Source organism: Haliotis rubra, unplaced genomic scaffold (genome assembly GCF_003918875.1).
Source record: "Haliotis rubra isolate DU_JTF1 unplaced genomic scaffold, ASM391887v1 Scf8, whole genome shotgun sequence".
Taxonomy (NCBI): Eukaryota; Metazoa; Mollusca; class Gastropoda; order Lepetellida; family Haliotidae; genus Haliotis; species Haliotis rubra.
The window spans coordinates 2441329-2455314 of record NW_025767523.1 but is presented as its reverse complement, the minus strand read 5'-3'; the positions used below and the strand labels follow the sequence as shown (position 1 = coordinate 2455314).

Sequence of the window (13986 nt, the reverse complement as noted above, 5' to 3'; positions counted from 1 at the left end):
GGGGTGAGCTGAGGTAGGTGGGGTACCTCATGAAGTTTGCCCTCAAACCCATGAAGGGGGCAGGACAGAGGGGAATTATGTCGGTTGCTGTGGATTCTGTCAGCGAAAGGTCACAACTCTACCTGATCAATTAATCGTTAGCAGTTCAATGACGTTCCTTTCATGACGTATAGTTCTTGAATGAAAGTGCACAATCTGATCATTATTACCCCGGATAAACCAAGCTGCGTGTTAGGCGCTAGAAGGTTAATAGTCTCACCTATTTCACCGGGTACCCATTTTCTGCTGGGTGAACAGAGGCAATTTTGAACGAGCATCATCCTCATCGCTATGGTTCGTTATCATCTCTCTCTTTCTCGAACTGTTTCACTAAATCATACTCTCTCACACCATTTCTCCAACTCGGCCCAACTCACATTCCCAATATCACGGAACTAGGTCAGGTTTCATGAGGTGTAAATATAACCCTCAATAACATTCAGGAAGAGGACAAGGCTGCTGATTAATCTCAAACCACGTACTGAGAATTGACACGAATACTTTCAGCATACATAAAAACACACAGCTGTTTATAATATATTTGTATACAGGAATGATAACATAACCAAAAGACGAACGTGGAGTTTCTGGTTATGAAGATAACCCAATTTATACCTAAAAGCGTGACAGAGTAACATCTTATTACCCATGCAATACGAGCCCAGATTCCTCGCCCAATCTAATTTCAGCAAAGGAGGTTCCTATCATGACCTAACACCGTTAGCTCCTTTAGATAAATAACAATAAGTCTTCTGATTAATGCTCACCAAATAAAATAAACACTTTGTAAGCAAAGATAAGAAACTGCATCATCACCAAGCGACTTAAAGAAACAAATAATACCAGTACGAGACGGGCATCATGTCAACACAAGGCGTTCTCTCCAGAGATAGATCAATGATGAATGTTATCTGATTTACGCACACGAGTAACTGGTACACCAAATGGCCAGATTTATCATGTGGCGACAACACTCGTCCTCAATATGCTTCGGTGTAATTTATAGGAATCGGAGAAATGAGGTGTAGGTCCGTGAAGTTATATTGGTGCAACGGCTGCATTGCGTCTATGGTGAGGACAGCTCTCGTTAAGTACCTACCTACCTACCTACCTACCTACCTACCTACCTACCTACCCAACCATCCACCCAACCAAGTATGACAACAAACACCCCTAAACGAAAAAGCTAAAATCAAGACAAACTAAATTCCCATCAACAACGAACTGTTCGCTCGAAATGTAGGACGTTTTGAATGAAAAAATAAAAGAGGTAATATCTACTGAATTCAGAAAAGATTTTTTTTTAGAAATATGAAATTCGGAACTACCTCTTCGAACAGTGACCGAAAAGTGTTCGACGTTTAACTCAATGATGACCACCAGAATATAGATCGATCCGTCCATTAGGATGGATAAAAGAAAACAGATTTCTGCTAACATTGGTAACTATTCTCGGAGGACGTTACCATTACTCGAGTGGAATCACCATACAAACAATTACACGTAAAACATTCCAGGAACCCCATACTGTGGTGGTATCGACTATTCATGAGGATAATTGATTGCAGCGAACATCAAAGCAGGCTGAGTATACCCCTCAATGTTTATGTGTTTTTTTCAAAGGTATTTTCTCAAAGGTTTTGATTCACAACAAACATACGAGGATCAGACATGAGATTAGAATATATCTTAATATTTGAATCAGAACGAAGAAAATGATTAGAGGCACAATGTCATGCAAACTGTCACTGATCACGTGGACTATGTTTTGAAATGTAATTAATAGTTCACATCGGGTTTAGTTTTGAGATCGTTAAAAAGGCTTTTCCACTTAACACTGACTCCCATTTCCGCCCATTGTTGGATAATGATTAGGTCTTGATATTTCAGAAAGGTCTTTATGGGTTTCATTGAGTAAAGTTTTTCCGGCGCTCTTAGGAACATTCCGGCCATTACGCTGCTGGGGATATGAGTGAGTTTAATTTTATAACGCTTTTAGCAATATTCCAGTAATATCACGGCGGGGGACACTCGAAATGAGCTTCACACATTGTACCTATATGTGTAATCGAACTCTGCTTTTCGGTGTGAGGAGCGAACGCTGTAACCTCTAGGCTTCCCCATTGCCCTCAGTTGATAGAAGAAAGGGATTCATGTACACTTTCGTCCATTCCCACGGAGTCGAACTTGGGTCAGCTAATCTTTTAGACGATATTCTACAACATGCTCGTCTTACTGTAACCTCCCCTCCAATATTCCTGTACTATCAAAGGTGCTGATTGGTCAATGCTAACAAACAGCCTCTTGTATTACATTCAAACAGTTATATTTAAGTCCAGTTTAAGGCAAAACTGAAGCACTTAGAACTGGTTCAGAAGTATAGCATTAAATGCTACTTGTCAGTGAGACACCTTTGCTTGTCCTCGGCACAATTTAGCAGTCTCGGTCTAGCAGTCTACCGATTCTAACGTGAGTGAAAAATAGTGAATCACAGCTATGTATAAGTGACCAGTGGTCTCTTAGTAATCCTACCCGGCTTCCATGCTTGGCCCTGTCCACAGACTGATGGAGGTTGTGGCCAGTCTTCAGCTCACTGATGTCAATTTTCCACAGCAGACCAGCAATCTCCTGCTCGTAGCGCCAGTTCCTGTTCCAAAAAGGGAGATAACTCAATTACATCTAAATCTCGAGTTCTGTTTAAGGAAGGGAGGTAATTCAATTACGTCTTGGTAAATCTCGGTTAAGACCTACATCCCTACTTTGGCATACGTGTTGCTCACTACCAGAGCTGTGAAGTTCGTAGTTGGGTTTTACGCTGCTCTGGACATCGTTTAAGTTGTGCAGCTCAATATCAAAACAATATGGAAGGAATGTCTAAGTTTTTGAGATTTTAATTTTTTAAAACTTCTACATCTTCGACAAAACCCGAGCACATTCATGGTGCCGGAAGACCAAAGATCATGATCGTATAAAACTAGAAATTTGAATCCTCGTTCTCAGTAACCAAGTCTCCACAGACATAGCTTTCAACCTTCCCAAAATGATATACTTTGAAATATGCTATGTCAGACGAAAGACTTGAATATTATTCATAGCATTAGGTTTAACCGTCCCACGGGACATCATAAAGGGCACAAGGAATCTACAAATCACTTCTAATACAAAGGGATACATATATGTGCCCCAGAGACAACGATCCATGTCAGAGAAAGCAATAGTTTCTGTTGGTCACCCAGCGTTATTGCATCACATAAATCGCGGGAGACGTACCACCGATGCCCGCCGCCGACAGAGAAAGAGCACATAACGGTACATACATATGTATATATAGATATCTGTATTCACACATCATGCAACTGTATAACACAGTCGTTATACATGCCATCCTGACTAGCGTCAATGTACAGAGTCGAGCATTATACTCGCAGATTACCGTGCTCTTCATTTATTACAATACGTCTTCGCTGTTAAGTTAAGTGTGTTGTATATCAAGCTTACATATTACGTAACGGTTATTTTTATCTCAGACTCGAGGGATCGTGCTTCATCTTTCTTCAGTCATAAAGGGAATTGTATAAGACTTACAAAACGCGTTCTTCTATTTCTTTGTAGAATTGCTATTCACAATCAGCTGTCGTGAATTACGAATTTTACGTCTAGAATAAAAGCCATTTTTTTACTCGGATTGGATATCTCACTTCGTGAAGACCTGACTACCTCCATACAGGGATGCGTCAGGGGAAGAACTTTAACTTCAAACTTCGGCTTTGGTCTCGTTTGGGCCTAATATGTCATCGCGTTCAGAAACGTCAGAGGGTATTAAGCACTCCCAATAACATATTCTAAAATATTATTTCCATTCGGAACTGACAGTTAATTTTGTTTTCGAGATGCAGAGCTCGGTTACACTTATCTGAATGCTTCGCTGTCTTGTACCGAGAATTTAGAAACCTCAACACTGATTGGCTGATGAGACATTTCACTGGAAGCGACCTCAGGTTCTGATTATCATGGAGAGAGGTATCTGATTTGTCAGATAAAAATATCTGAATAACATTCGGTCCTAACCTACAACTCCACTGCACCGTCCTGAAGCAATGCCAAAGTTTTGCCCCTCTTTTAACAATATCACATCCTTAGTCCAGCAGATGTTACTACAATGGGTTCCATGGAACAGGGAATCGAAATCGAAACAGCTTGACTATCCAACGCTGCTGGCTCAGTTTTCAAACTGGAAGCCCATGTTTGGTGCCCCATACCGTCATCTCGCTAAAGGCCTCGTAAATCACTTCTCACTCAACCCAACTAACCTGCATTCCCTGTGTGAAACAATGTCACTGTTAAAAAATCTAAGACCCGAGAATATCAGGATAAGAATTATTCTTGAGCAAACCATGCTTGTCCTTAGAGGCGCTAACGGGATCGGATGGTCAGACTCGATGACGTGAATGACACAAAATCGATGCTCATGATGTTGAGCACCGGATTGTCTGGTCCAGACTCGATTATTTACAGACCGCCGTCCAATAGCGCGAATATTGCTGAGGTAAACACCAAACAACAAACCAAAATATAAGTCCTCTGGCTCGAATTACGGCTTCAGCATTATCAGATCAATATTTCACTAAAGAGACAAACGGACTCCATCAGTTCAAATCATATAGCTATGTGGAAATATACCCCTTTGAAACAGAATACTCTATGCCAATATTTTAGTTCCCGCACTGCCTACTTGATATACAGTTAAACCTCGTCATTCAATACCATATCCCTCTCCCCGAAATTGCCCGGATAGAGAAAATTCCGGATTACCATTTAATGGTTTCTGAGCAATGTCGTTGTCATGACTGTGCATGCACATAAGCCTTCCAAGTTGTAATGGGTTTTTCGGATTAACGGGGTCTGGACTCAGTAAGTTTCATTGTACGTGATGAACCAATCTCATGGAAATCGTACTGCTCGCTGCTGCTTCACATGGCTCGTAGCATCTTTGAGCAGCCTAAGATCTGATTTTTGGTAATAAATCAGATTTGCAGACAGAGTTTTATGACTTGCTAGTATCGGCTGTTGAACACATCATATTACTCTTTAACATGTACTCACTACGGAATACCACAATGGACATTATGGGGAAATGTCCCTCCAAGGATCCCATAACCCAACCAACCGAACACAAATCTGTCTGATTACTACAGATACAATAAGGTGCCATTGAAAATGGGATTAGCACTAATATATGATTTAGCTTCGCGGTAAGGACCTTGCAGGTCAACAGAGACAAGCGAAGAGACTTTAAATGAGCTTAAGGTGCTGATTGGTGTTCGTATGTGTCGTGTAATTGGTTCCTGCTTTTAGTCTCATGTCGCTATCGTCCGTGGCACGATGAATGGACCGTTTTCGCCTCATGCTAATCGACGCCAGGATATACTGGAATCATGGGGACCGCTGGTTCCATTGTAGACACCGCATGAGACTCGTCATCGACCCTTGAATCATTGAGACGGTTCACTGTGGAGATTGCCACATCAAAGCGCTAAGATCATCCATCTCAAGTGTTGCGGTGACATATGGAAGGGACGTACAGTAATATAGGTAATCGAGGTTGGCGGAGCCCCGCTTTGAACAATATTCAGGTTATATCACGGAGTGACTGTTTGATGTGGAGGAAGGCAGGAGTAAAGGTGGACGTTGGAAACATACTCAGGCTGAATCAGAGCAAACTCACTAAAGATCCGATGACTTTATAGACAGTTGCACATGAACTTAATTAACTTACATTTAGAATTCGTAAGGGACAATGAAGAAAGAAGTTTCGCGATAAAATATATTTCTATCATGACGTCATTTCTGGAGAAATTCGCAACGTGATGACGTAGCTTGGAAAACGCTGTTTTTGCTGTATAGATAACAATCGCATCCAAAATATCGCCCTTTTCAACCTGAAGGTCACTGATATGAATGTGGTTATACACGTATGTGTATGTGGTCACTTAAGCTCGTCCGTACGTAGTAGTACTACCGCAATGACATGCAAAGCTGCAGTTTAACATGAATTCCCCACTCAGTCTTTGTTTTATCCCATTAATGCCGAGCTTCGGGCATGGAAACAACAAATACCATTTACTGACGACTTTTAGGATGACGGCCGGCACGATGACCTCCGAGCAGAGGCTCTAGGCGGTCGCACATCAGCATGAACACCTGCAGCTCAATACAAGCACCTGCAGATCAATACAAGCACCTGTAGACGACCATAACAGCTGCAGATCACCACGAACACCTGCAGGTCAATATAAATGTACATAAAGATGATCATCATCACTCACCTGTAGATGATGAGCAGAATAATGATAACAATGAACAAGAGACCCCCAAGAACGCCGAACACAATCTCTATGGTGTAATCTGAAACGACAAAATATACTCATTTTACAGTTTCCCCACACATCACCGCTCGGACACACCACCATGTAATTCTGAGAAGCCGTCATATCAACTGTTCGTAAGCACAACCTTACACAACCGGTCATCTGGTTTAACTGATTCAAAACACGTCAAGACGATAGAACAGTGAAATCAATCAAAACAAAAAACACCACACAAACAAACAATGCACACTTACGTTTTGGTGGTATGCACCTCTCTGCTAGGTATCCACACTCTGGTTCATCACGCGGAGGGTGGCCAAGGATCCAGTCGATTTCCTTGCCCTCAAATAGTCGGAAATTCTGTTAAAAGGAATAGTAGTAAATGTGTGAGTCAGTGTAATGACGCTTTAATGAGCATACTTTACAAACAGTGTCACAACTGTCTCTAATTGGTGGCCATGTGCATAGAGCTCCGGTCACGAATCAGTTGAAGTTAAGCAACGTTGGGCGCAGCGAGTCTTGGATGGGTGATCGTGTTTGGAAGATTGACACCTTAGAGTTTGTTAAAAATTGCCTCTGTTCACCCAGCAGAGAATGGGTACCCGGTGGGATAAGTCATGTAACCATTAACCTTCTAGCCTGAGTTATCCGGGGTAATAAGAATCACATTATGCGCTTTGAGCAGGAAAGGCGCGTTATACATATTCTTAATGATCATTATCATTATATGATGCAGGCCTTAAACACTCGTAAACCCCAAAAGCAGGGATATGGTGCTGACAAAAACCGAGAATCTGGGTTTCGAACTCACAATCACGATATAGCACGTCCAAGGGAAGCAATTCTTGATAGCGAAATACAGCACCGTAGGCGATTGAAAATAATACAACAAGTCAAGCACAAAATCTATCAATAGAGTTTCCACTTCAACAAATAAGACGAATGAGTCCACAAAGCACAACGTGTGTAAATAGCGAGAGGATTTCATGAATGAATCATGTCCGCGTTTACCCATTGATGCGAAATTATGAACGACATTGCGAGTAATCACATCATAAACACTGGAAATACCTAAACACCATAAAACATTTTATGTGATAGGCTATAAGTGTAACCAATATCATCGGGTCATTATTTCATTCTTTCATGGAAATGATTTTCAAGATATATTCTTGCTCCATTAGCCTTTCAAATGACTGAGTTAAAGAGCAATATATCTACATCTGATATATTGTATAGGCTTAGTTTGGAAATATAAAGAAGGATGACGTATCTAGCTCTTGTTTAACTCTATAATACGAGGAGGCATAAAAATGATTTATGTTATAAAAATATATAATCATTTATTGCTTATCCATCTTTGTCTTGAACTTTTAGTGATGGAAACTGACATCGTTTACTCCAACAAGTGAGTAGTTTTAAAAAGAGAAAATGTTCCATTTCAATCTTTCTTTGGAAATAAAACAGGAACAGTTGACAAATATAGCTAACCGTATTTTCCACTCCACATACGGAGCCCTCGTGGCACATAACCCTGAAGAGATATTGGTCACTTCAAATACACAATAAGGACTCCGCCTCTAGCTACCTGACTTAACCCTTTTATGAACGGGCGCCCCAGAGGCCCAGAGTGTCAAGAGGCCCTGGAGGGCTGCATGTAGTCCGACGTACCGGTATAAGTCTTGACCCCTCGATATGGAAGTGGCCCACGGGTCTCATCGAGAACTCGGAGTAGTAGCTCTTGTAACGGGCCCTGGCCAGTACGGTGTAGTTGCCCTCGGCATCTCCGTTGGCGTCGATGTGTGATAGGTATCCCTGGACACCTGCGTCACAGAAGGGTATTGGATTAGTGGTCGCCATCTTAACTGGAGCGAAGTAGTGCTTAGGTTATTTCGGTTAAATCTCAAAGAAACATACTACGTACTTCACACGTGATTGTTATTTGGTGTTTTTCGGGAAGATTCGGCATCTCCTCGGGGCGATTTTATACCCCTCAGGGAGTTGAGATATTGAGGCATTGCATAGCACTGATCCGCTTACCGGGTACTATTTGTACGTGCATCATCATCATTATTATCATCATCATCAGCAGCAGTAGCAGCACCCCACCACAGGCAATGGGTTGATTGTGATACTTCCACAACAGCTGTTACTACTACTACTACTACTACTACTACTACTACTACTACTACTGCTGCTGCTGTTACTGCTGCTGCTACTCATGAGATGTTGATGATGATGATGAGGGTGGTTGTATTTTTGATGATTAACCAGCAGTTTACGTGACCAATACGACATTCAGCAATGAGAATAAATGCAGTTCAATCATTTCTACCTAAATCACAAATTACAGCATTTTGAAATAATGGTTCTCTTGTGCTTATCAAGAAAATTCCAAATGCCACTACCATGGCACCAAACAAGGAAGTTTTGACCAATTTACCAATTCCACATTCTTACAGGGTTTTGCCTGCCTCTCTGTCTCCATGTAGATGGTTAACGATAGTCCCCGCGGGCAACCATGCTGTGTCAAATACATAACCTAGTTGGAAACGGACACAACACTCACAACCACGCAGTCCCTTTCCGCTACTCAAACAAGTTCGCGTTTTAGAAGACACCACGGGAAAATTCTAATTGGTCCAGCGAATACTCTCGCCTCAAGATACGCAGGAGATTGAAAATGCAGCCATTATTGTTAATGGTGAACCTATGACGATTGCAGATGTCCTTCCACAGTATCGGCCGGACAGAGACTCGGATGTTAACAGTTCAGGATCGGACATACATCTAAACACCATTTGCAGCAGCGGCATAAAGACCGTAAAGTAGAACAGTCCTGGAACCGTAAAGTGGCCTTCAGACTGGCATCGATTTGTCTTGGGGGTGGCTGTAATATGGGTTTATTTCACGGTACAAATTTCAAGAATGCTCTCCACACCTGTGCTTTCTTTCGCCCACCTACTGAGAGAGTTAGTGTATTTTAATTTGTTACACTTGAGATATGTAGACGCGTAAAAAACATATTACGTGACTCGTGGAAACTGTGTCGAGCTTTTTTTTATTTTCTCTTTAGTTCATGGCAGGTGTTAAGAAGTTTCAGACTGTTGCTTAATCGTGTCTTTTAGTTTGTTTTTATGAGAATTCCTGAAAATGAAGTAGTGTTTATAGGTCGTTCAGTGTCAAGGCAAAGCATTGACGGAAATAAATACCATTTCCAACATGGGATAACAGCTGATGGGTCTTCCTCAGAGAATAATTTATTGTGAAGGAATTAGGATTTATGGGCTGAAGTGATATTTTTAAAAGTTACGAGTTGTGTTTTTTCTACACATTATCAGAAAATGTGAAATTATTTACAGTCCTGAAATTGTGCCATACTGGTTCGACAGCCGGCACGGAAGGCCAAGTTGCAAAAATTCTCTGTTCAGGGTTCAAACCCTTTAGTTTGCCAGAAACATTGGTTCGAATTGTTTTTCTAGGTTTGTCAGCTCTATAATATTATCGTGTTTTTCACATAGATATTCTTCACTTCCGACTCTTACAGTTCAAACCGGCTTTAAACCCAACTCACTCACTACTTGACAATGACATCACTCCTGTATGAACTGCTATTTGTCAGTAAGTGATTTTTTACCAATAATATCACGGCGGGGAACACCAGAAATGGGCTTCACACATTGTACACATGTGGGGAATCGAACCCGGGTCTTCAGCGTGACGGACAAACGCCTGAACCACTAGACTACCCCACCGCCGCTGAACTGATATTAGATTTCACATAGATCCAGTCGGACTAATTAATTCCAGTCTGGTTAAAATGGTTGCCAGGATAGATAAAGCAACGTACTGGAATTATCAAAAGCGGACAAACCCCAGCATATTTCTTCTGAAAATAGAATCCCCTGTGAGATTCCGATTGCATCTTACTTAATCATATGTCGATGAATCATTAACAATATTAATTTTGATGAATGCTGATCCCAGGTGTTCGCTAAAAGGTGAGCGAATACTAATCACAGTCACAAACACTTGCAAAGGCAAGTCAAGGTTTTCCGCTTTGATCAGTATGTTAGCTCCATCATGACGATACACAACAAGCTATCACACGCTGCCCCAGAATCGGGAAAGCTAAACATGGGTCGAGCGAACGTTTTACCCACTATTCTAACCAACACGGCCTCATTCTGCAAAACCCGTGAAGATCCGGGTTAGAACTGGTCTTCAGCAACCCATGCTTGTCGTAAGAGGCGACTAACGGGATCGGGTGGTCAGTCTCGTTGACGTGGTTGACACATATCATCGTATCCCAATTGGGTAGATCGATGCTTATGCTGTTGATCACTGGTTTGTCTGGTCCAGAGCCGATTATTTACAGACCGCCGCCATATAGCTGGCATATTGCTGAGTGCGGCGTAAAACTAAACTCATTCACTCACTCATTCTGCAAAAAAGGACGAAAACGCTGCAAACACATCCTCTGGTTGTTCATGATGTTGTTTTCCTTAATATAATTAAACATGGTATGGGGAGTTCAGTCAGGACTAAAGACACGGATACCTCTAACGCTTCAAAGGAGGGCAATACAATTTACAAATCACGCTGCTTAACAGTTGCCCTTCATGAAACTTTTCTCCCCGACACCACCCACAAGCAAGGGTCGAAAAGTGCACAAACAATCATCGTGAAGATCTCGCTGACGTTGCTTTCTTGAGGCACATCAACAAATTACGAAGGTTGTCATGTTTCATTCTTGAACGTTCTCAGATTCCTAAAGAAGATGACCCAATACTGTCCAGCACTGACCGGCCATCTCATTTGGACTTGCGATAGCCCCCAGGGATTGCCCGAAATAAGTTCCATGCAATCTTTGCTCAATTGAGTCGCTGCCAATTTGGTGTGTTAACCATTCCAAGCCAGAGACGAACACTTGGACAGATGGGACAATCAAGAGGTGCTACCTTCTGGTAACCTTGGCCACAACAGCTAATGAGGGTGATAGAATATAGAAGTCCCTTGTCGAATAGCTAAATAGCTTAATCCTAAATGCAACGGAAGCTTAATCAATGGCAGTTGCTAAAGAATGGAATGTTTCACAGGGGAGGTATAAACAGCATATATCTGCCTCCATAAATCAGCGGAGGTAATAAGCTATCCGCCAGGAGCTGTAAAGACCAACTACTTCAGAAAGGCCAAATGTATAGAACTTTAAAAGCGGGGCTTCAAACATGTATGCATATTTGGAAGAGTGTGTGGGTAAATACGGCAACATAAGATTGGTTACACAATCTTAATTTGTAAATTACTAAATGTGGAGATTTAGAAAAATGTGAACGAAATTGACTGTTTCTTTATCTTGTAACTATGGATTTAAAAAACCCCGTTACAACGGAAACCTGGTGTACTGACAGTCAATGATGGGAAATCAGGTTTAACGTACATTCGCATGTGTGTTTAGTTATGTCTGTTTCATAGAGCTCACTCAGTGGATAACATGCCACACTTTAACATGAATGTGTCACTCACACGTCTCACTCAGGCACTCAGTACCATTTTATTATTGACAGCGTGTAATAACTTATGAGTCAGATAAGTGAGTGAGTGTGATTTTACGCCGCCTTTAGCAATATTCCAGCAATATCATTTCGGGGGACACCTGAAATGGGTTCACACATTGTAATCATGTGGGGAATCGAACCCGAGCCAACGCTTTAACCACTAGGCTACCCCACAGGTCCCGTCAGGTAAGTGATGTAGGTCTCGGGTATCTACCACTATGATGAAGCAGGGGGATGGAGCAGACAAACCCAGAAACAGAATCGGGGCAAACCGGGATTCGACCCCACGATCAAGGGTAATGTTTGGAACAAAGAAAACTTTTGACGACCTGAGGACTAAGGTTTTACACCGCTTTTAGCAATATGCAAGTGAATGCACGGCGGAAGACACCAGGAATGGGCTTCACACATTGTACTCATGAGGGGAATCCAACTTGGGTCTTTGGCGTAATCGCTATGCAACCCACAGTCCATTATTGTGCATGAAACAAACACTCTAAGGTAAACATGACGATCATCTATGTGTACTGACTTATGAAGGAACGATCCCGGATTCGGTTGATGATGGCAGTGCCGTTGGTGTGGCTGCCGTTATTCCGAAGCACGTGTTTCAAGGCGTCAGCATACAACATGACAGCATCGTACAGGTAGGCAGCGAACACGGTGATCTGAATGAAATATATAATTTAAATAATTAAGTCACATCAACATTTTATTTTCATTTAGGGGACAGTGGTTTATATTCGAGTAAACTTTCTACACATGCAATGTTATTCCAGACAGACCATGCATTCGGACCAAATGAACTGGAAATAAAGGAAGAACTCAGCCAATTTCATTTCACAACACATTTATCTCCGGCCATCCAGTTTTGCATTTACACCTGAAGCTGGATTTTTTCAACATTTTCTGGATATATTAAAGACTAACACCAAAATTCCAAAATATTGGCCCTTTAAAAGCATCTTCCACATACACGCATGTCTGTGATGTAACAAAGGGCGTCGTAAATCCAGATCAAGGAAATATAGTGTTGAATAGGGGCAGCTTTTAAATAATGACATTTTCTAATAAATAACTTTGAAAACGCATATTCACAAGTTTGTAACATTGCCCTTAATGACCAAACAACTTGTTGTTCTGTGTACTTTAGGCATGAGGTAGTTAAGCGCAACAGTGTCGCCAGCCGGGTTCGACTCCCATTCCATGTGCTTGAAGATGGACTAGAGCACATAAAACACTCCACCACACTCGATGCGTTTTATACAATGAACGAATGACAACCATTCGGAGATTTAAATTTACTTGAACGCTACAAGCAAATATTATCATTGTTTATTTCATATTTTAATGTTCATAATAACTGAGTCAGTAAATCTCGAACTAATGTATATATACTGAGTCAAAAAAGAAACTTCACATTCTTTCTTCAGGGCGCTATAAAAGAACAAGAGATGGTAAGATGGTTAAATTGTTATTAATTCATTGCTGAGATGTGTGTGATGTACTCGATACACTGACAGTGCCATAATCAGTTCCATCAGGCTACACCGCCGTTCCAAAACATGGGTATACAGAATGTCAAGTCACAAGAATAAAAATGCGAAATTTCTCAGTTCAATATCGTATGGCCGCCCCGCGCATTCACCACTGCCAAACACCGTCTCCCTCATCGACCGCCTGATGCTTGTGAACACGTGGTTGGGGATTCTGCGCCATTGCTCTTGCAAGGCAGCGCCAAGTTCCTGCAAATTCTGAGGTTGGTTCCTAAGACCACGAAGCCTTCTCCCAAGTGCATCCCAAACGTGCTCTATTGGATTAAGGTCAGGGGACCTCGATGGCCAGTCCATGACGTTGATTCCAGCGTTTTGAAGGAAATTTCGTGTCAACATCGCGGTATGCGGCCGAGCATTATCATGCTGGAACTGTAGACCTGGGCCATGAGCCGCCATGAAAGGAACGAGTTCAGGGGTGAGCACCTGGTCGCGGTAAGCAGCAGCTGTGAGGTTTCCACGGATGAC

The 13986-nt window shown here is 41.9% G+C and overlaps 1 protein-coding gene across 3 annotated transcripts in view; it reads right to left on the bottom strand.

Moving 5' to 3' along the window:
- LOC124261388 (receptor-type guanylate cyclase Gyc76C-like) overlaps nt 1-13986 on the bottom strand; it is a 175287-nt gene that overhangs the window by 51677 nt on the left and 109624 nt on the right. For all 3 annotated transcript variants that reach the window (XM_046695701.1, XM_046695700.1, XM_046695699.1), the window contains 5 exons: nt 12498-12633; nt 8079-8230; nt 6662-6767; nt 6366-6444; nt 2572-2686 (listed from right to left, as the gene is read on the bottom strand). In XM_046695701.1, coding sequence (XP_046551657.1) covers nt 2572-2686; nt 6366-6444; nt 6662-6767; nt 8079-8230; nt 12498-12633 — 588 coding nt within the window. The remainder of the gene's footprint in view (nt 1-2571; nt 2687-6365; nt 6445-6661; nt 6768-8078; nt 8231-12497; nt 12634-13986) is intronic.